Source organism: Nicotiana attenuata, chromosome 5 (assembly GCF_001879085.1).
Source record: "Nicotiana attenuata strain UT chromosome 5, NIATTr2, whole genome shotgun sequence".
Classification (NCBI taxonomy): Eukaryota; Viridiplantae; Streptophyta; class Magnoliopsida; order Solanales; family Solanaceae; genus Nicotiana; species Nicotiana attenuata.
Genome location: NC_031993.1, coordinates 27,474,388 through 27,496,574, shown reverse-complemented (window position 1 = coordinate 27,496,574; position 22,187 = coordinate 27,474,388). Strand labels below are relative to the sequence as shown.

The 22,187-nt window shown below is 37.4% G+C and overlaps 1 protein-coding gene across 2 annotated transcripts; it reads left to right on the top strand.

Moving 5' to 3' along the window:
* LOC109226337 lies at nt 2,803-4,808 on the top strand. 2 transcript variants are annotated; one of them, XM_019391123.1, is made up of 3 exons: nt 2,803-2,888; nt 3,632-4,335; nt 4,584-4,808. In XM_019391123.1, the coding sequence occupies exons 2-3, from the start codon at nt 3,757-3,759 to the stop codon at nt 4,611-4,613; spliced, it is 609 nt and encodes a 202-aa protein (XP_019246668.1). In that variant the 5' UTR covers nt 2,803-2,888; nt 3,632-3,756; the 3' UTR covers nt 4,614-4,808. The 2 variants fall into 2 exon arrangements, with proteins under 2 accessions (XP_019246668.1, XP_019246669.1); XM_019391124.1 differs by having other exon boundaries at nt 2,814-2,888; nt 3,635-4,335.

Sequence of the window (22,187 nt, the reverse complement as noted above, 5' to 3'; positions counted from 1 at the left end):
TCCCCCCCCCCCCCCTATACACACTTATTGCTTGTCAAGAGTTTTTCTATCATATTAGCATGACTTTGTGTTATTTGCCCTCGGCCTATTTATTAAACTAGCATTAGGGTACGCGCTTTGCGCGTGTACCCTATATCAATAAATATATATATTTTTTTAAAAATACAAAAAAATATTAGATAAAGTGAATTATTGAATAATATAAAATAAAAAGTATAAGTTCTTAAATATGATGAACATTGATCCTTTTTAGCTTGTTAGCTCGATAAATAAATAATAATATTAAATCTTAAAAAATACTCTAATATTAGAGTTAATACTTTATAAAAAATAACGTAAATATAGGAAGTTATCATTTATTAGAATGATTATAAAAAGAAAAACAAAACAAAAAAGACTTCATATGTAGGTTATCATACGAAAATTTTAACCGAATGGTCATATAAAATAAAGGTCACATTGTTATTTTATTATAATATTCAAATTTTAATTGATAAAGTTATTTTTTTAGACCCTTAAATTATAATAAAAGAGAAACAATAGCTGAAACAATGGTAATATCACAATGAAAGGATATCACAATGGAAGTTTAGCTTTGCTTTGAATGGCAAATACTCACGTTAGTTTTGATTTAATAAATATGTTACACGTCATATAATTCTATATATTAAGATTTTTACATAGTTCAAATAAAAAAATATAATAANGATTTTTCAAGGATTTCTTCTTCTCCAAATCAATTGTAAGTCGATTTTAACTAACTTCCTTCAATTCTTAACATCTTCTAACATGATTTCAACTTCAAATCAATGATTTTCATGGGGGAAATTAGGTGTTTTGGGTAGAACCTAGGTTTTTCAAAAATTGGGGATTTAGACCTCGATTTGAGGTCCGATTTCAAAACAAATTATATATTTGAGTTCGTCGGGGAATGGGTGATCGTGTTTTGGTTCGATCTCGGGTTTTGACCATGTGGGCCCGGGGGCGATTTTTGACTTTTTGGGTAAAACTTTAAAAAACTCATTTTCATGCATTGGGGTTGATTCATTTAGCGTTTATTGATGTAATTAAGTAACTTGTGACTAGGTACGAGCAAATTGGTGGTGGAATCAAGGGGTAAAGCTGTAATTGAATTGTGAATTGTGTTCGCGGCATCGAGGTAAGTGTTAGGTCTAACCTTAGCTTGAGGGATTAGGAGTTGTGTCTATTTGCTACGTGTTAATTATGGAGTACGACGTATAGGCATGGTGATACTACACTCTGCACTCTTGAGGCTAGGCACTTACCAGCACATGGGGTCGGTTGTGCTGATACTACACTCTGCACTCTTTTTTGCAGACCCCTGCGTTGTGGACTTCGGACCGCAATGAGATTTCTGATTCTTGATCGTCAAGCGACCCGAGGTAGACCTGCAGGCGTCCGCAGGCCCTGGCTTCTCCTCTATCTTCTATTCCCTGTTTCATTTTCCTTATTTCAGAAACGGTGTACTATTATTTCTTCAGACTTTGTGTGTAATGAATCTTAGACTGTTTGTGACACTGTGACACCAGGTTTTGGGTGGTTAAGGCTTGAGTAATTGTAATAGACATAGATTCCAGATATTTCATTATTTTCTTCCGCTTAATTTAACTTTTCGTTGTTTATATGTTATCGCTTTGTGTTTGATAAAAAGGAATAAATGGATAATGAAGTAATTAAATTTTTTAGATATTTAAATCAAATCATTAAAAATATCAGTGTTTGGACTAAATTTAAGCATAGTTTTATTTTAGTGTCTAAAAGAATTTTATTCACCAAGTATTATTTATGTACAAGACTCAAACTATTAAAAATTAAAAAAACAACCATCGATTCCTTGGTCATGTGTTCCAAATATCAGTCCAACTACGGACTAAACAGATACCTCTGTTATTACCTATAGAATTATTCTTCTAAACAGACATAGATTTAGATAAGGGATAAAAACTCAATCTTTCTTAACTTGCAAGCAATGCTTGGTTTTATCATCCCTCTGTAGAATACATCTTGCACAATTAGTAGCAAGTAGATACAGGTAGCAATAAGATTTAGGTATAGTTCGGCTGGACAAGTCCCAAACAAGAATAGATACAAGCAGCCCAAATTATCGATTTTGACAGTAATCAATCATTAAATTTTAATTTTCACCCCAAACAATAGTTTTAAGGTTCGAATAGTGAAGAAAGTTGGTATTTTTAGTGAGAAAAACCTATTTTCGCAACAAAGTCAAGAACATAAACAATATCTAAGGACTTGTGAATGCTGCTGATCCATCATTAGTAGGGAGGGAGAAATTCAAAAATAGCCAGATTTACAAGTGGTCATTCAAAAATAGCCAAAGTAATCGAAATTTAACCACTTTTCATATAAAGATAAATTAGAACGAAAACACTGTTCGAAATCTGGAAAAATACTCCAGTATAATATACTAGAGTTCCAATATAATATACTGGAACTCCAATATAATATACTGGAGTTCCAGTATAATATACCGGTCCAGCATAATATACTGGAGAATGGAGCACCGGTGCTCCAATCTTCCTGCTGGAAGTTCATACACAGATGCACCGATCTCCAGAATATTATGCTGGAACTTTCCGTGTTGCAAACGCGAAATATTTTTGAATGACCCGTCCGAAAACTGACTAGCCCGTGCTATTTTTACTCATTAGTGGGTTGTGCCATAGGCCCACTCATCATTTTAATTTTTCTAGTATTATTGAATTATTTATTGCAGGAAAAAATTATATATATTCCTTCGTACAGTTACTCTCACTTTTTCACACAAACGAATAGCCACTTTACTCTCACTTTCGTCTTTAGCCGAGAATGTAGGGTTTGCTGTTCATGATCTCTCTCCATACTTGCAAGTAAGTTTTTCATATGTAGAATTGGTATAAACTGATTTTAAAAGTTTCTATGATTACGCTTATTCTAGCTTCTCAGGTTCAGAATTTTGGGATATTATAAAGTAAAGTTAAGTTGGCTCAGTAGAATAAAAAATTGGCCGCCATTCACGTGATAGTAAGGTCTGAATTAGACTTCTGATGCTTGTGCTTTGGGATAATCATCCTATTATATATTGCAATACACTCTCAGATTCTTCACGTTTTAAGTTCTGGCTATTTATATAAGGTGTGTGCATTGGATTGCAAGCTCTTTGATTTCTCCATTTTTTGAGATTAATTAAAGAAGAGAATCTTGATTAGTTTATGAGTTTGCGTACATGCAATTGGTGACTGTTTCACTACTGTGTCAAAAATAATTTGATGATGAAGCAAGTGCAAATATTTTAGTGTATTAGATCACACCTATCCAAATTCAATCTGAAAGATATTCCAAACCTCCTAAGATAATGTAGGCCCTATCCTAGTTCTTGCCTCTTGTAACTACAATTTGTATTCCAATTATAGATTATATAGTTGCTGCAATTTTAATTATCTACATGCCGTGATTTTATCTTAATAAAAGGATTGCAAAGAAAGTTAAGGAAGTCCCATTACATAGGCTTAACTTGTTCCTTATGTTTTAGCTTTCTTTCTTCAGTGTGTTTGTGCTTTAATATAATATAACATATGAGATTTGCCTGAGGGTTTTGAAATAAAACTTGCAGCAGTTATCAGCCAAACAAAATGACTACTTCTGAAGAAACTAAATTGAGCATGAAGCTTTTGATTGACACCACGGCTCGCAAAGTCCTATTTGCTGAGGCTGAAAAGGATTGTGTTGATTGACACCATGGCTCGCAAAGTCCTATTTGCTGAGGCTGAAAAGGATTGTGTTGATTTCCTCTTTCACATTCTCTCCTTGCCAGTGGGAACTGTCACTAGGCTTCTTAAGCAGAAAGAAATGAAATGTGGATGCTTGCCTAACCTCTACGAAAGGGTCGAAAATCTTAATAACAAGTACATTCAGTCCAACCAATGCAAGGATATCCTTTTAAAACCCAAGTGTTCAGTTGGGAATATCACTTCAGTTCCTTTTCTATTGCTTAATGACGTTGCGACACCTGAGAGGAGTTTCTATTGCTGTTCCAACAATAGTGGCCACTTCAATGTTTCTGATGACCCTAGTGCTCTATGTCCTGCTTGTCGATATAGTATGTCAAGAAAGTTGACGTATGTTGCTCCGCCGGATTCAAAGGAAACTGAGGCAGCTACTCGGGGTTTTGTGAAGGATGTAATGACATATATGGTGACGGATGACTTAGTGGTTAAGCCCATGTCCACCATTTCTAGCATTGCCCTTCTCAACAAGTTTAGTGTCCGGGATATTGCTGTGCTGCAGGAGGAAGTAGTAAGTTTTGGAATGGAAGAGGTAATCAATTATACTGTGAACTTAAAGAATTCATATACCAACACTGCGTTTTAATCTGTTATAGCATGCTTGTAGGCTTCCAATCTCACATTTTTTTAGGTGACCTAATAGTATTAAAATATGGTTACACTATTCATGTGTTTGAAAATAAGCTCAATAAATTTTGCTCGTTATGTGTCTTTTTGTATTTCCTTTCTTCTTCTGGTAAGTATTTCTTACTTAGTGAACTCCTCCTATCATTTTTGCAGGCGCTGGAAAGCATCTTTAAACAGTTCTGACAAGTGTTTTCATGAGCCGCATAAAAATGGAGAAATAGTCATAAGAGAGAATGGAATTGGATGTTTCAGGTTGAGTAATTGCCTTAAATAGTAATGGTTTTCTTTTGTTTCATTCTCGCTTGAGTTGATTCTGATTTGTAGGTTCATCAATTGTTAAATCGTACTTTTATGTATAGCTTGAGCTTCTTTTTGTTATGTCCTCTGTTTTCATCATGTGTTACAGAGCAGAGCTCCCTTCCGCAAGGTGCCTCATTTGTGTTATCAATGAGTAAGCTTGAACACCATTGTTCAGCCACTTAAGTTGCTCAGTTTTTAATAAATATCTAGGTTTTTCTTACAAATTGTATAGATTGCTCCTTAAAAGGCTCTCATCCCATCATTAGTGCCTTCAAATAAGGGATTCAATTACATCCTTTCCTTTTTTTCCCTTTCCTCTTCTCTCTCCTTTTTTTTTTTTTTACATTAAAAATCCCTTAATCTACACCAAGAATCTCCATCTTCTCTCTTCCCACCATTGCTGACAACTTTATATTATTAAAAATTTAAGAAATATTCAGAAATTGTATGATAACTATATCATACTTGTATTTGAATTCTATCAGATACATCAATCCTAAAACATTATTGTATCATATTTATAATCCAATTGTATCTAACTTGTATTTGGTACATTAATACCCAAAATAATACCTGATACAATATTAATAAATTAATATACAATTATCATATATTTGTATACAAATTGTGAAATTCGTCATGAACTAACAACTGCTCGTAATAATATACAATGAATATACGATTACCATACATTTGTAATACAATTCCTGCAGCAACTATGATACATATACAATTATAATACAATCACGATACATTTCTGAAAAATTGTGATACAATTATGATCTTCATCTTCTTCAAGTTTCAATCACAACTCTACACTAAAAATCTAATATAATCGTATTATAACTGTATTAGTATTGTATCGAGTATTGCTTTTGGTATAGATGTATCATATATAAGTCACATACAATAAAGATTATAGAAAGAAAGAAAACAAGATTCAAAACTTACCCACGGCTTAATTCTAGAGTAATATTCTGAATTTCGTCTACAGTGTATGAATAAGAAATAGAGATTTCGGGTGAATAGTAAAATTTTAAAAAGAGAAAAATTGGGTTTGAAAATCTTTGGAAAAGGAAACGAATCGGAAATTTGGGTGATATAAAAATAAAAAAGAGATTTTGGGTGATTATTAGGAAAGAGAGAAAATAGAAACAGTATCTTAAATGTATGGGAGGATTTTTGGAAATGGGCTAAAATGAAGGGATCTTAATTTTTTTCTTTCTTAAGGTTTTGTATATAACTTGTAAATTTAGATATATAAAGTAATTAATAAGGAATCTAAATAAAGGTGGTAAATATGTTTCTGTTACAGTATAACTAGGTAAAAACCATTCTTTTTTCCTCTTTGGGTACTCCCACTGTGCTTAAATCATGGGCCGATGCCACTTTCTCCTTCTCTTTTATAGTTTAGGAGTATGATTGTATAGTTTTCTTACTGCTTTGTTATTTTGTTGTTATTAATGTTCCTGTCTTCACTATTTTTAATATGAGTGTGTTTGGCTAAGCTTATAAACTGGTCAAACTAGCTTATAAGCACTGACTTATCTATGAGTTTGGTGAAGTTAAAAGTGCTTATAAGCGCAAGTACTTATAAGTAAAAAATAAGCCAAAAGTCATAAGCTGGTCACCCCCAACTTATGAATTGTTAGCTTATAAGCACTTTAAGTTTGAACAAGATTTTTATTATTTTATCCTTAAAATATTCCGTTTTAGAACAAAACTCCTACATTGATACTCACTGTCTCAAGTATTTTTTCAACCTAATCCCCCCCCTCCCCCGCCGCCGCCTCTTCAATTCTGCAATTCTCGTTGACTATATAAGGTAAGCAAATTCTCTATTCATTTGCATGTTTATATCTATGTGATTGTGTATTAATCTTTGAACTGTATGTAATAAATGATGACATATCAATTTTTTGGTGTATTGCTTTCTAAGTGTTGTGGCGATGAAGACAGTGTTTGTTTCTCTTCAAATATCTTGTCCTATTTAGGTTTATTTTTTATTGAGAACTTTTGTCAATTTATTAATTATTATAACCTATGATTATATGCTTATCATAAAATAAATTACGTTAATAGTAAAACTTATATTATCCAAGCACAATTGTATTTAAAATAAAATGACAAATAGAATATTTTATATTTGAATCGATCTGGAATCTAAAATTTTAAAGAAATTACGCCCTTATAAGTGTAAAAAGTTCTAAGGTTATTTAAGTCAATTTAACAGAAAAAATGCTTATCAACACTTTTTTATCAAATACTACAACAACTTACTATCAATTAGAGCACTTGTACCCAAACACGTAACTGCTTGTTTTTTAAACCAGTTTCAACATTTAAAAGTGCTTTTCAGCACCTAATGCTTATCAGCTACTTCAAATTAGCTAATCCAAACGGGCTCTATGACTTCTTCATAACTGCTTTTCTTGTTCAAACCTACCGAGAAATGCTTTTCTTAAGTCGAGGATTTATCGAAAACAATCTCTCTATCTCCATAGGGTAAGGATAAGTTGTGCATACACATTACCTTATTTAAATCCCATAGTACTATGGGAATACATTGAGTATTTTATTATTATAGTATTTCATATAAATTTTAAAACTAACAAATATGTTAATAGAACAAATGAAATGATATAAATGTAAAGCTATTTGTGGAAATTTTATCTCCACGAGAAGATAAAGGTGGAGTTACTGTTCCCTTGAACTTCAAAAAAGAGATGAGGATGCATTTGAGACTAGTGAATGACCAATCAAGCAAAGACACTTGTTTCTGAATTTGGTGATTTTATTTTTTTCTTTCTTTCCTGTCATCATTTTATTCTTATCTCAAATAATCAAAAAGTATTACTTCCTAATCCATTCGTTCATTTTTACTTGTTTGCTATATTAAAAATATATTTTTATTTTAACAAATTAAGAAAAGATATTTTTTCTGCTTTACCCTTAGCGTTTAACTACTTATTTCTTAAATTAATTTTTAAGACATTTGAAAAAGTACCATTATTATGAGTATAATTGTAAAATATGTGCTTTATATTTTTTTTTGTTTTTTTAAAGGAACTGTAAAGTCAAAAGTAAATAAAAATGAACAACTGAATAAAAGATAAAATCTTTTTTTTTCAGCTTCCTTTCCTTTCATCGTAGTTTTTGTTATTATATGTCCAAATCCTCGTTCAAAACAAGTGTGCTTCGTAAAAGAGAAACTTATTCCATGTTTAATTTAATACTTTATTAATAGAAAATTTAATCTCCTATAGCAAAGGTATACACCCTATTTATTATAAACTAAAATTATTTTAAAATATTATTTTTTATAGCTACCTTTTATATTTTATAGCAAAATAGGTATTTATAATATATACTACGATTGAGACATGCAATATGCTATTTATGTTTTTCCTCTCTCTTTCTTTCAATCAACACAAGATTCTCTTCTAAGATTTTTCTTCTTTCTCTCTTTTCCTTCTCTCTTTCTTTCAATTAACACACGATTCTCTCTCACAATCCCAATAAAAATTTTCTTCTTTCTCTCTCCTTTCGAGCAGAATACCTGCTTAGTTTATACGCTAGATATTGCAATGGATTTGTACTGCTTAGTTTCTACGCCGGATATTTGCAATGGATTTATACTACAATATTAGAAAGAAATAGACAGTGGCTTTCTTCTACGCCGGATATTGGATTTCTCAACACGGATACTGCAATATTTTTTACGCTGGAGAAGATTTGAGGGCCGAGGTGTTTGTTCGTCTCCATTTTTAGTTTTAACACAATATATACAATATTTTGCTTGGCCGGAAAACGCCAACTCCGGCGAACTTTCTTCCCTTCTTTGCTATTTAGTCACATACAATGATACAAACACATTGTATTCTATATAAATTCACTCAAATACATTATATATTTGTATAAATACATTATTTTTTTCTTTATTTATGTATTTCGAAGGTTTGTAATTTTAATACAGCTGAATACACCTGTATTCATGCATGAATACATGATATAAATATTACACTGAATACAAATATTAAAATAGAACAGAATATAAACAATGAATACATTTAATTTTAAAATATAGTGAAATACAGTAAAATACACTAAAAATTATTCTAATTAATTGGGTTGAAAATGAGGCATGTAAGAATTAATTTTGTTGAGTTATATTAGGAGTGTATCACGCTAATTGATATTATTTTCGTTATTAGACAGCTGAACATACCTATTTTTAAGGTGATTGTCGTTATTGTATTCATGAATACATGGGGCAAATACATTTGAATACATGCGCGTATAGCTGGACTACCCTAATTTTAGGTGTTTTTTCCTGTTGTATTCATAAATACAGCAGCTCGAATACATATGAATACACTACCGTAACAACTGAATAGTAGCTATAGGAACTAATTATGTATATGATAACTATAAGAAGTTAATAGTCACCAAACAATAGTGATTTCTGAAAATTCTATCTTCCGATTATGTTATGGACCTACTTGTGTAACTAATACAATTCAAATTAATTATTCAAATCTACTTTCAATTAAGTACCACAAAAGAACTTCCACTCCTGTCTTCGTTACCATACCCCAAACAAATGAAATACTTAAGTGGAATTAGGTGAGTATTTTATTTTAGAAATTAATCAATGACTTTCAAAAATTGGAAAAAAGATTCAAGTTGTTAGAAAATTTCATGAAAGTAGGTTACATTGGACCTTTAGGCATCCGCACTATCTTTTGAACATGTTTTGTTTAACAATTTTTAAAAATTATTTTTATTACAAGGGGAGAGGAAGGGGAAAAAGGGATGAACAAAATGCTCTATTATTGATTGAGTTTGAACTATCCACCAAACTGGGATAGCCTTTAACCCCTTGGACATGGTTTAGTTTGAACTTTGATTTTTTTTGTTTGGCTTCATACTTTAACTCATTTAAGAGCCCTGTGCTCTGTGCTGATGGGAGGTACAAAATAGACTTCTTTACATAAGTAGCCGGTTATATTCATTTATGTCACGACCATAACCTCAAACCCGGTCGTGATGGCGCCTCTTGTGAAGACAAGTCCAGCCAGACCATTACAGCACACCTCTTTAAGCAGTTAATTACCATAAAATAATTTTAAAGCATGATTTAATAGCAATAAATTCGCGGAAACATAGATAATAAAAGTAGAACCATCCGAAAAAAAGCCCAAACCGGGGTGTCACAAGTCACGAGCATCTATTAGAGTATACATACAACTACAAGGTCTAAAATATACAAAACCGGAGTAATGAACAAAAAGAGAGAAAGGCGGTGCTGCGAACGCTGGCAGTCACCTCGTTAACTCCTACAACTCTGCCTCCGATCAGCCAAAACCCGCTACCGGGTGAGTAAATACCTGCATCTGCACACGAGGTGCAGGGAGTAAAGTGAGTACTCCAACTCAGTGAGTAATAAAGGTAAATAACAATTGAGCAGTAAGAAATCACGTAAAGCAACCAACATGCTGTATAAAAGCAGTGTACAATCCTTTGAGAAAATAGTGAAGCTGTGAAATCTTTAGAAATATCTTGGCTCAGTTTAAACCTCTTTTGAAAATGATCCTTTCAACAGTTACGAAATGATTTCAAACAGTTAGTGCCGATGAACACAGAAAATCCGCCCCTCGGGCACAAATACCACAGTATAACAGGTAAAAAGGCAAGGAAATATGCAAGGTGAGCAAAATAAAAGTTTGCCCCTCGGGCAATATTTCAGAACAATACCAACCCCTCGAGCTACCTCACAATCACTCGTATCAGCCCCTCGGGCTACCTTACCATCACTCATATCAGCCCCTCGGGCTCACTCTCAGGATAGTATCAATCACTTAGAACAATGGGTACCCGCGCTCACTGTGGGTGTGCAGACTCCGGAGGGGCCCCTTACGGCCCAAGCGCTATATCAAGCCACCTCGTGGCATCATCACTCGGCACTCGGCCACACATCACTCGGCACTCGGCCTCCCATCACTCGGCACTCGGCCTCCCATCACTCAAGCCACCTCGTGGCATATAAATGTATCTCAGGCCCTCGGCCTCATATCACTCAGCATATCCTCACATATGGCCTTCGGCCTCACTCAGTCCGAAAATCATCACAAGCCCCTCGGGCATTAACAGCAGTCCTCAGCCCAAAACATCATTTAGAAATATCATTTAAGTTCAAATCTGAGTAAAAGTGGCTGAGTTTGTAAAACAGTAGATATCAACAGGACTGAGTTCAAGTAATACGTCAAATCAGTGAGGAAATAGTGATAAAAATCCTCGAAGGGTTCAAGTAATTGGCACGAAGCCCAAATATGGCTATCAGTCCAAATCAGGATAATAACAAATAAGTTTTCAGTCAAATACGCGGTAAAATCATCTATCGGGACGGACCAAGTCACAATCCCCAACGGTGCTCTACCCCACGCTCGCTATCCGGCGTGCAAGTCACCTCAACATAGCACTACGGTGTGCAATTCGGGGTTTCAAACCCTCAGGATATTGTTTACAATCATTACTCACCTCGAACCGGCGAAATCTCTAGCTCGCGATGCCTTTTCCCATCAAATCGTCCTCCGTGTGGTCGAATCTATCCAAAATCAGAACGAATACATCACAATATGCTAAGGAAACAAAGCCCAAGCGAAAATAATCAATAATGGGCACAAATCTCGAAATTACCAAAACCCGAGCCCCGGGCCCACTTCTCGAAACTCAGAAATTTCTATATCATCAGGTTCCTTATCTTCCCACGAGTTCATACATATCAAAAACTCTCAAATCCGACCTCAAATGGTCTTTCAAATCCCAAATCAAAAGTCCAATTTCTCAAGCCCTAGCTCTTCAATTTTTTAGGCTTAGTTTCCATGAATTTCTAGGTGGAATTCACATAATAATCGAGTATTGAGATCAAAAATCTTACCTCCAAGAAATCCTCTTGAATTCCCTCTTCAATTAGCTCTCCCAAGCTTCAAAGTCTCCCAAAAATGGAGGTTCTTAGCCTCAAAATCGCGAAAATGGGCTTTTAAAACATTCTGCCCAGCACTCAATATCACTTAATCGCGATCGCGGGAAAAGACCTCGCGATCGCGAAGCACAGCCCAACTTTACTCTACGCGATCGCGTTTAACCTCACGCGAACGCGATGCTCAGAACCTTTCCACTACGCGATCGCGAATGATACCACGCGACCGCGATTCAAAACATAAAAACATACACGCTCGCAGACCCATCTGCGCGAACGCGATGAACAACCTGGATGCCTTCCCTAAATAACTCTACGCGATCGCGAGCCCCCTCACGCGATCGCGAAGAGGAAAATACCTGCAACAGAACTGAAGCCAAACCTGCAATTTCCTGCTATCTTTTAAGGCACAAAGTGGTCCGATTGACCACCCGAAACACACCCGAGGCCCTCGAGACCTCAACCAAACATACCAACATAATCCATAACATCATTCAAACCTGTTCCAATCATCAAAACACCTCAAACAACATCAAATTACCCAAAACTCATCGAATTCAAGCCTAAGTTTCCAAAAACATCCGAAATACACATTCGATCAAAAACCCGACCAAACGATGTCCGAATAACCTGAATTTTGCACGCGCATCACAAATGACATAACGAAGCTACAGCAACTCTCGGAATTCCATTCCGAACCTTGGATCAAAATCTCACCTATCAACCGGAATTCGCCAAAATACTAACTTTGCCAATTCAAGCCATATCCTTCCACGGACTTCCAAAATCAATTTCGATCACACTGCTAAGTCATAAATCACCTAACGAAGCTAACTAAATCATTAAAACTCCGATCCGAGCTCATATACAAATAATCCAACTCCGGGTCAAACCTTTCAAGTTCAAAGCTTTCAACTGAGACTGTTCTTTCAAATTCATTCCAAATTTTCCCGAAAACCAAAACCAACAATCTACATTAGTCATAACACATTACACGGGCCAAGTCATGCCCGAGAATTGGCGATCAAAGCGCAAAAGCTCAAAACGACCGGTCGGGTCGTTACATCCTCCCCCACTTAAACACACGTTCGTCCTCGAACCTACTCAGAGTTGTTCCAAAAGCCAACCAATCGCTGAATAACCTTGCCATGCATATACCCGAGGGTGATCCTACGTCACCCTATCTCATATAGGTCCGATAACACATTTTAACTGAAATTACACAATCCAATCTAGCCCATAAATCATAGAACCACATTTTCACTTCTGAAACCATCAATACGATTAAAACCTCACACCTATACTCTGAATAGGCCCGAACCAGCTGTAATAACCCCTGCCTGCAACCTCAAGTGCAATTATCTGATATACCACGTAACTCACAGCAGCTGCACATAACAACCGAATACCGATAGGAAACCTCTTATCAACTAAACTTTCATTCCAACACTTTTACATATGCTGCAACTGATAACTAAAACACGCAGTAAGCCATCACTATTTCTCAGATCAGTCATTCATGAAGCCACTTCCCTTTTGGCTAATACCACAGCAGATTTCCGAGCCGAACCTTGATATTATCCTTCCGACAAGCTGAAATCGAATCCGTTCGTATTCATTAATGATCCCAACGATCTCCTCTAATCCAACACACCACTCTGGTGACATGACACGTCAATAGAGCCCTAAGACACAACTAGCATAATACGCGCACCAATATGCAACGGTCTGAACACACTCAAATCATGAAAATGGTTCAAATGAAAGAGCTGTACCACAAGCTCACCAGTACCACCACCACACAAGGTTGAGAACCCATCTCACATCATAGAATAGAACACACGAATCTAACCCGCACGGTCATATCTCCACATAGCCTCGCCGCAATGCACGATCCTATCCAGACACTGCTCCACATGAGACACCTCAAGTCACTATGCCCGAACTGACAACCACGCACAATTTGATGCCTGAAACCAAAGCAAACCATTACACCCTCGGTGAAACAAGTAACATATACCACGCAAACTCGATAGAACATAACCGATACTCCATTCACTGAGCAACACCCAATTACTCTTCCCGCTCGACTTCCACTAAGAACCCCAATATAACCGCACCATATGTGCCCATAACCAACAAATCATAACGTCTCGCAACACAGAAAGGCAACTCATAGATCTCCCAGATCACTAATAAGCTCAATAACGATCGAATCAACCTATCCCTCAACAATACGATTCGGGGCCAACCAAGCTAACTTAAGCTAGAACACACATTCACATTGGCCTGCAAACGAACTCATATCAAGGAAGCCTGAAGCTGCTCCTTCCACTACTATAACTCCTTTCGGAGCCATACAACACGGTGCCCGGCACCAAATAAATATAGAAATCTACAACCTCGCCCGGCGACATGCCCGGCCATAAGAAACGCATTTGAAAAGTCCCTCAACACCGGAACTGAATCAATGGTAGAAACCTCTACACTGACATCCATCACAAAGGCCCAATTAAGAAAAGCTATCCTTCCCAGCCGTCTGCTGGGTCTTCGAAATATAAAGCACTCTACTAGAACATAATCCGACGCACCTCGCCACTCAACCTTTGGCATTTCCGACATAGCCCATACTGCAATAGTCCAGAATAACCCAACACTGAGACAACTAGTCTACACCCCAAGATCATATCAAAAATCTAACATACCAAGCAAAGAAAGATCCACTGGGACCTCCACATCCTGGTAGTTGCTAAACAGTGTCGATACACACGATCTACAACCACTTCATGGCCTGAATATGAGAACTCCCTATCTCCAACTCCATATAGCACACGAATCACATATCCGATTCCAATTCCACCACCCGAGTACATACCACATCTCTAATATCCAGCAGACCTTTGTCGTCTCTTCCAAGTCACGTAAATACTTCTCGTAGTACTAACATACTCGTCACATGGTTATGCAGCCGTCACTTCAACTAAAAGGGACAACACCGAACATATAAGTTCAAAACACTTACTCACACAATCAACACCTCGGTGCTCAAGCCATAGGCAAAGATCCGGCCTCAAGTCCTTCAGACTGGCCCAACATCAACTCACAGAAATCACATCTCGCCCCTCGATCGGGGATTCACAAGCCATCAAGGCACATCTAATACTGAGCGCTCATGCGCGCATGCGAACGCATGGAAGGAATTTCAAGAGTTACTTTCCAAGCTGAATCAAGGACGCACGATAAGAATTCAAGAATGCAAAGTTTTCCAAAAGGTTCTGCAGCCTCTCGAGGATAAATACAGACGTCTCCGTACCGATCTGCAAGACTCTGCTAAACCTGCTGATGACTCGTGATACCTATGTAACCTAGGCTCTGATACCAACTTGTCACGACCCAAATCCCCGCTCTGGTCGTGATGGCGCCTCTCGTGAAGACAAGGCCAGCCAACTAACCCATATCCCCTTTTCAAAAATAGTTAGTCATGAATAAGCAGTCTAAATATGATTTAATAATATTAATTAGCGGAAGTACAACCCAACACAGCCCTAATCGGGGTGTCACAAGTCACGAGCATCTATTAGAGTATAAATTTAACTACAAGGTCTAAAATATACAAAATCGGAATGATGAACAAAAGAGAGGGAAACGGTGCTGCGGATGCTGGCAGTCACCTCGCTAACTCCTATAACACTGCCTCTGATCAGCCAAAACCCGCTAACGGGTGGTTAAATACCTGCATCTGCACACGAGGTGCAGGGAGTAAAGTGAGTACTCCAACTCAGTGAGTAATAAAGGTAAATAATAACTGAGCAGTAAGAAATCACGTAAGGCAAATCATCATGCTGTATAGAAGCAGTATAAAACCCCTTGAGAAAATCAGTGAAGCTGTGAAATCTTTAGAAAACATCTTAGCTCAGTTCAAACCTCTTTTGAAAATGACTCTTTCAACGGCTATGCAAATAAGTGAAAAACAATTAGTGCAGATAAGCACAGAAATCCGCCCCTCCGGCACAACACTCACGCAACAGATAATGCCGGGCAATCAGGTAGATACCCCGTGAAGTAACACAGACAACAGATAATGGATGAAAAATGAAATAAAGTAAACACATAAAACAATACTAGTACCGCTGCAGCGTGCAGCCCGATCCACATATCACTGCGGCGTGCAGCCCGATCCATTTATCATCGACGACGCTCACTAGGGGTGTGCAGACTCCAGGAGGGGGCCCTTACGACCCAAGCACAATATCAAACCATCTCGTGGCATCAAATCTAGGACCATGGCCTCATACCAGTATCAATATAACACTGCTGCAGCGTGCAGCCCGATCCGTATATATATATATATATATTGCTGCGGCGTGCAGCCCGATCCAAATATATCCTCACAATACAGGCCCTCAGCCTAACTCAGTCAACAAAATCACATAAGCCACTCGGGCAACAGTAAACATGATGCTCAGCCCAAATTATTATTGGAAATATTATTTCAAGTGTTAAAGCAAGTAGATTTGGCTGAGTTTTAAAAACAGTGGAAAATACATGACTAAGTTCAAGTATAAAAATCAAAACAGTGAGGAAATATCAACAACAATCCCCGAAGGGTTCAAATAGCTGGCACGAAGCCCAAATATGGCAATCAGCCCAAGTCATGATGATAACAAATAAGTTTCAGTCAATTACACAGTAAAATCATCAATCGGGACGGACCAAGTCACAATCCCCAACGGTGCTCTACCCCACGCTCGCTATCCGGCGTGCAAGTCACTTCAATATAGCACTACGATGTGCAATCCGGGGTTCCAAACCCTCAAGATATCATTTACAATCATTACTCACCTCGAACCGGCAAAATCTCTAGCTCGCGATGCCTTTGCCTCTTGAATCGGCCTCCACGCGCGTCAAATCTATCCAAAAATAGAGCGAATACGTCACAATATGCTAAGAGAGCAAAGCCCAAGCGAAAACAATCAACAATGGACACAAATCCCGAAATTAGCAAAACCCGAGCCCGAGGCCCACTTCTCGAAACTCAGAAATTTTCACATCAACCGGTTCCTTATCTTTCCACGAGTCCATACATATCAAAAACTCTCAAATCCGACCTCAAATGGCCTTTCAAATCTCAAATCAAAAGTCAAATTTTCTCAAGCCCTAGTTCTTCAATTTTAGGCTTAGTTTCCATGAATTTCTAGGTGGAATTCACATAATAATCGAGTATTGAGATCAAAAATCTTACCTCCAAGAAATCCTCTTGAATTCCCTCTTCAATTAGCTCTCCCAAGCTTCAAAGTCGCCCAAAATGGAGGTTCTTAGACTCAAAATTGCGGAAATGGGCTTTTAAAACATTTTGCCCTGCACTCAATTTCACTTAATCGCGATCGCGGGAAAAGACCTCGCGAGCGCGAAGCACAGCCCAACTTTACTCTACGCGATCACGTTTAACCTCAAGCGAACGCGATGCTTAGAACCTTTCCACTACGTGATCGCGAATGATACCACGCGACCGCGATTCAGAACAATAAAAACATACGCGATCGCAGACCCATCTGCGCGAACGCGATAAAAAAACTGGATGCCTTCCCTAAATAACTCTACGTGATCGCGAGCCCCCTCACGCGATCGCGAAGAGGAAAATACCTGCAACAGAACTGAAGCCAAACCTGCAATTTCCTGCTATCTTTTAAGGCACAAAGCGGTCCGATTGACCACCCGAAACACACCCGAGGCCCTCGGGACCTCAACCAAACATACCAACATAATCCTTAACATCATTCAAACCTGTTACAATCATCAAAACACCTCAAACAACATCAAATTACCCAAAACTCATTGAATTCAAGCCTAAGTTTCCAAAAACTTCCGAAATACACTTTCGATCAAAAACCTGACAAAACGATGTCCGAATAACCTGAAATATCGCACGCACATAACAAATGACATAACAAAGCTACAACAACTCTCGAAATTCTATTCCGACCCTCGGATCAAAATCTCACCTATCAATCGGAATTCGCTAAAATACTAACTTTGCCAATTCAAGCCAAATCCTTCCACGAACTTCCAAAATTAATTCCGATCAAACTCCTAAGTCATAAATCATCTAACAAAGCTAACCAAATTATGAGAACCCCGATCCGAGCTTATATACAAATAATCTAACTCTGGGTCAAACCTTTCAAGTTCAAAGCTTTCAACTGAGACTGTTCTTTCAAATTCATTCCAAATTTTCCTGAAAACCGAAACCAACTATCTACATTAGTCATAATACATTACACGGGGCAAGTCATGCCCAAGAATTGGCGATCAAAGCGCAAAAGCTCAAAACGACCGGTCGGGTCGTTACATCCTCCCCCACTTAAACACACGTTCATCCTCGAATGTACTCAGAGTTGTTCCAAAAGCGAACCAATCGCTGAATAACCTTGCCATGCATATACCCGGGGGTGATCCTACGTCACCCTATCTCATATAGGTCCGATAACACATATTAACTGAAATTACACAATCCAATCTAGCCCATAAATCATAGAACCACATTTTCACTTCTGAAACCATCAACACGATTGAAACCTCACACCTATACTCTGGATAGGCCCGAACCAGCTGTAATAACCCCTGCCTGCAACCTCAAGTGCAATTATCTGATATACCACGTAACTCAAACACTCGAAACGATGACTTTTACTCACAGCAACTGCACATAACAACCGAATACCGATAGGAAACCTCTTATCAACTAAACTTTCATTCCAACACTTTTACATATGCTGCAATTGGTAACTAAAACACGCAGTAAGCCATCACTATTTCTCAGATCAGTCATTCATGAAGCCACTTCCCTTTTGGCTAATACCACAGTATATTTCCGAGCCAAACCTCGATATTATCCTTCCAACAAGCTGAAATCAAATCTGTTCGTATTCATTAATGATCCTTCCAATGTTTGTTAAGAACATGCAGAGAATTATGGATACTCATGTTGCTAGTATTAGATCTGACCATGGAACTAAATTTGATACTGCAAACTTCATTGAATTCTATGTGAATAATGGCATTGATCAAAACTTTTTTCGCACCTATGACCCCGCAGCATAATGGTGTTATTGAAAGAAAGAATATGACCTTAGAGGATGTGGCAAGTACTATGTTAATTGCTAGCGGTCTCCTGAAATCTTTATGGGATGAAGCTATGAATATTGCATGTTATGTAATTAATAAGTGTATGATTAGGACAATGATTGAAAAGACCCCCTATTAGTTATATAAGGGAATAAAATCCAACACCATTCACCTAAGAGCCTTTGGTAGTAATTATTTTTTGCATAGTAATGGTAAAGAGGCTCTAAGAAAGTTTGATACTAAAAGTGATGAGGGTATCTTTATGTGTTATTATCTACATAGTAAAGGTTATAAAGTATATCATAAATGAACTATGTGTTTGTTAAAGAGAGCATACATGTTAGTTTGGCTAAAACCAACCACTTGGCTAAGAAAGATATACATGCCGCTGATGATGGAGAATTTGGACTCATACATGTGTATGATGTCGAAACAAACGAACATTCCAGGGGTGTTGTATAACAAACATAAGAACCCAATCCTCTAAAAGCTGAGCACGATGTACAACAAGCAGGGGAACCATATTAGAAAAATAATGCACGAGTAAGTGAACCTGGTCCTGCTACAGAACACTAAGAAAAAAATGCCACACAATATCGTCAAGTAAGAGATTGGAAGCACCAGAGCTATTATCCCCTCATAAATTTTCTCACACCTGTTGACTATGGGATAGTGAAAAGATCAAAGATCAGAAATATGATTACTTTCACATCCTACATATCTATGATTGAGCCAAAGAACATAAAAGATGCACTTGAAGATGTTAGCTGGATAGTGGCTATGCAAGAGGAACTTAGCCATTTGATAGAAATAAAGAATGGAACTTGGTTCCTAGACCACATGGTATGCTAGTTATTGAAACTAGGTGGGTTTTCAGAAATAAGCTAGATGAACAAGGCAATATCACTAGAGACAAGGCAAGGCTGGTTTTGCAGGGATACAATCAAGAAGAAGACATCGACTATGATGAGACATTTGCTCAAGTTGCTAGAATGGAGGCAAAATTAATGCTTATTGAATTTACATCCGACCTGGGTTTCATGTTGTATCAAATAGATGTGAAAATAGCATTTCTAAATGGGTATTTGAAAGAGGAAGTGTTTGTGTGTCAGCCTCCAAGATTTGAGAGTCACGAGCTTCGAGATCATGTGTAAATATTGGACAAAGAACTATATGGCTTAAAGCAACTGCCAAGGACATGGTTTGATCTCCTGAAAAATAGTTTCCCACGCCGTGAAATTGACAACACTCTATTTTTTGCGGAAAAGTGGCATGAATTGGTTGATTGTTCGAATATATGTTGATGATATCATCTTTGAGGCTACAAATGAATCTTTGCGCGATGAGTTCGCTAAAATCATGGGCAGTGAATTCAAGAAGAGTTTGATGAGAAAATTGAATTTCTTATTTGGACTACAAGTTCAGCAGATTGCAAAAGGAACAATGATACATCAACAGAAGTACATCAAGAAGTTGCTCAAGAGATTTGATATGGACAATAAACGACATGTCACGACCCCAATTTCCCTCCATAGGATGTCGTGATGGCACCTGGTCTCTACGACTAGGTCAGCCAAATATTTGATAACAATTGAACAAATGTAATTAAGAAAATGCAAAAAGTCAGTCTGATAATTCATATAAACTTCTCAAAAATAGAATCTCAACCATACAATCCCCAAGAACTATGGAACAGAGACATAAGCTCTATAGAGTAAAATTATAATAACTATAACATTACTGTCTGAAAGAAAATAGAACCGTAAATGTTTACCTTGAAAATTGTAATAACAATTAGATTTTATTTTGTGGTTCTAAAAATATGTGATTTATTTTTATGTTAATTGATAGGAAATAGGTGCTAAGTGTGAGACTGGAAAATAAGATTAGAACTCAAAACACCATATGTTTAAGCAAACTAAATGGCTGAGAATTGGGGCCTCAGGCTGGTTATACGGGGCCTCGTGGTCGAGCTCGATGCTAAGATATGCACAGCCGGTAGAGGACTAACAGCTTTGAGAGCTTTGATGAAGGCTCCTTACGATCAATGATGAACAATAAATGAAGAACAATTAATAGAACACAATAAATCTAAGCAATAAATAGAATCAAGGGAGAATGCTTTTAAGTTAAAGAGTAGAGAATGTTCTTGCATTCAATGTTGTCTGTTGTATTGTATTGTATATCCTCACAAAATGACAAGGGTCCCCTTTATATATGTGAGGAAATCCCAACATAATACAGATGCATTTATTACAAAGGTATAAGGCTGGTACATCTATTAAATGCCACTGTACGGGCTTGTACTAGCCTAATAGGATTTGCCAGCTTTAATCAAGTGCCTAAGGAACTCCCCATCTCTCCATCATAGCTATCGATTTGCGTTGCCTCAGAGTTGAGCGTTTGGAAAGCCTTTGAGGTTACATCTCGAGCCTCGCCTCGAGCCCTAAGAGGTGTATCTATAAAGTGTCGTAATGGCCACGAAATCGGTCCTCTGATTTCACTGCATACAGATAGTCCCCGCGTTTCCTAGAATAAAAATGATAGGAAATGATTTCAAACTCTTGCTTCTTTGATACTATTGCCATGACGTTAGTCTATCAGAGTATTAAATACCATGACTCAAAAGCCACGCAAGAGTTGCTGTCAATACGACTATCGAGAAACCCACAAACCGCTATTGGTGCGGCCTTTCTGCTGCCCATATGGCTTCTATTAATATCCCAACCGTTCAGTGGTTTACACTTTTATAATATCTTCAAATATTAAGAGCTACGTTCATCCTCTTTTACATTCTTCTCTTTTCCGCTCTTGGTTCCTCACTTCTTCTCTCAGAAAACCTCTCTATTATCATGGCCAGAACCTCTAAAACAGTGCCTCGAAAAAGAGGGTGCTGCTTCTTCATCTTGACCATCTAAGGACAATCTCAATGTGGCCCCAATTGTTGAACAATGCACCCCCACTGAGTTCGACACTGTGCTCGATTTTTCTATCGAGAATCCCTCATCCAAGACGGGCCGATGCGAGCACATGTCCCGGTATATTAGTGTTGTGACTAATATTGGTAAAGTGAAGGAAGACTGTCGATGGGAGAAGATAGTGCCAGTCAAGATTCTAGATCTAATGAAAGCATAACAGACCATAAGGCTAGCTTTCTTCATGTATATACATACCCATTCACCCTGGGTCCCGTCGACTCTTTTGACCCTTCTTCCCCGGCGATAGATCTGGTTATTCTTGACTTCTGTCATAAGTATCAGGTGATGGTTGGCAAAATCTACCCATCTTTTTGGAGGATAGTCTATATGCTCCGTTATTTTTCCAACAAGGTCGAAGGTATGACCTTTACC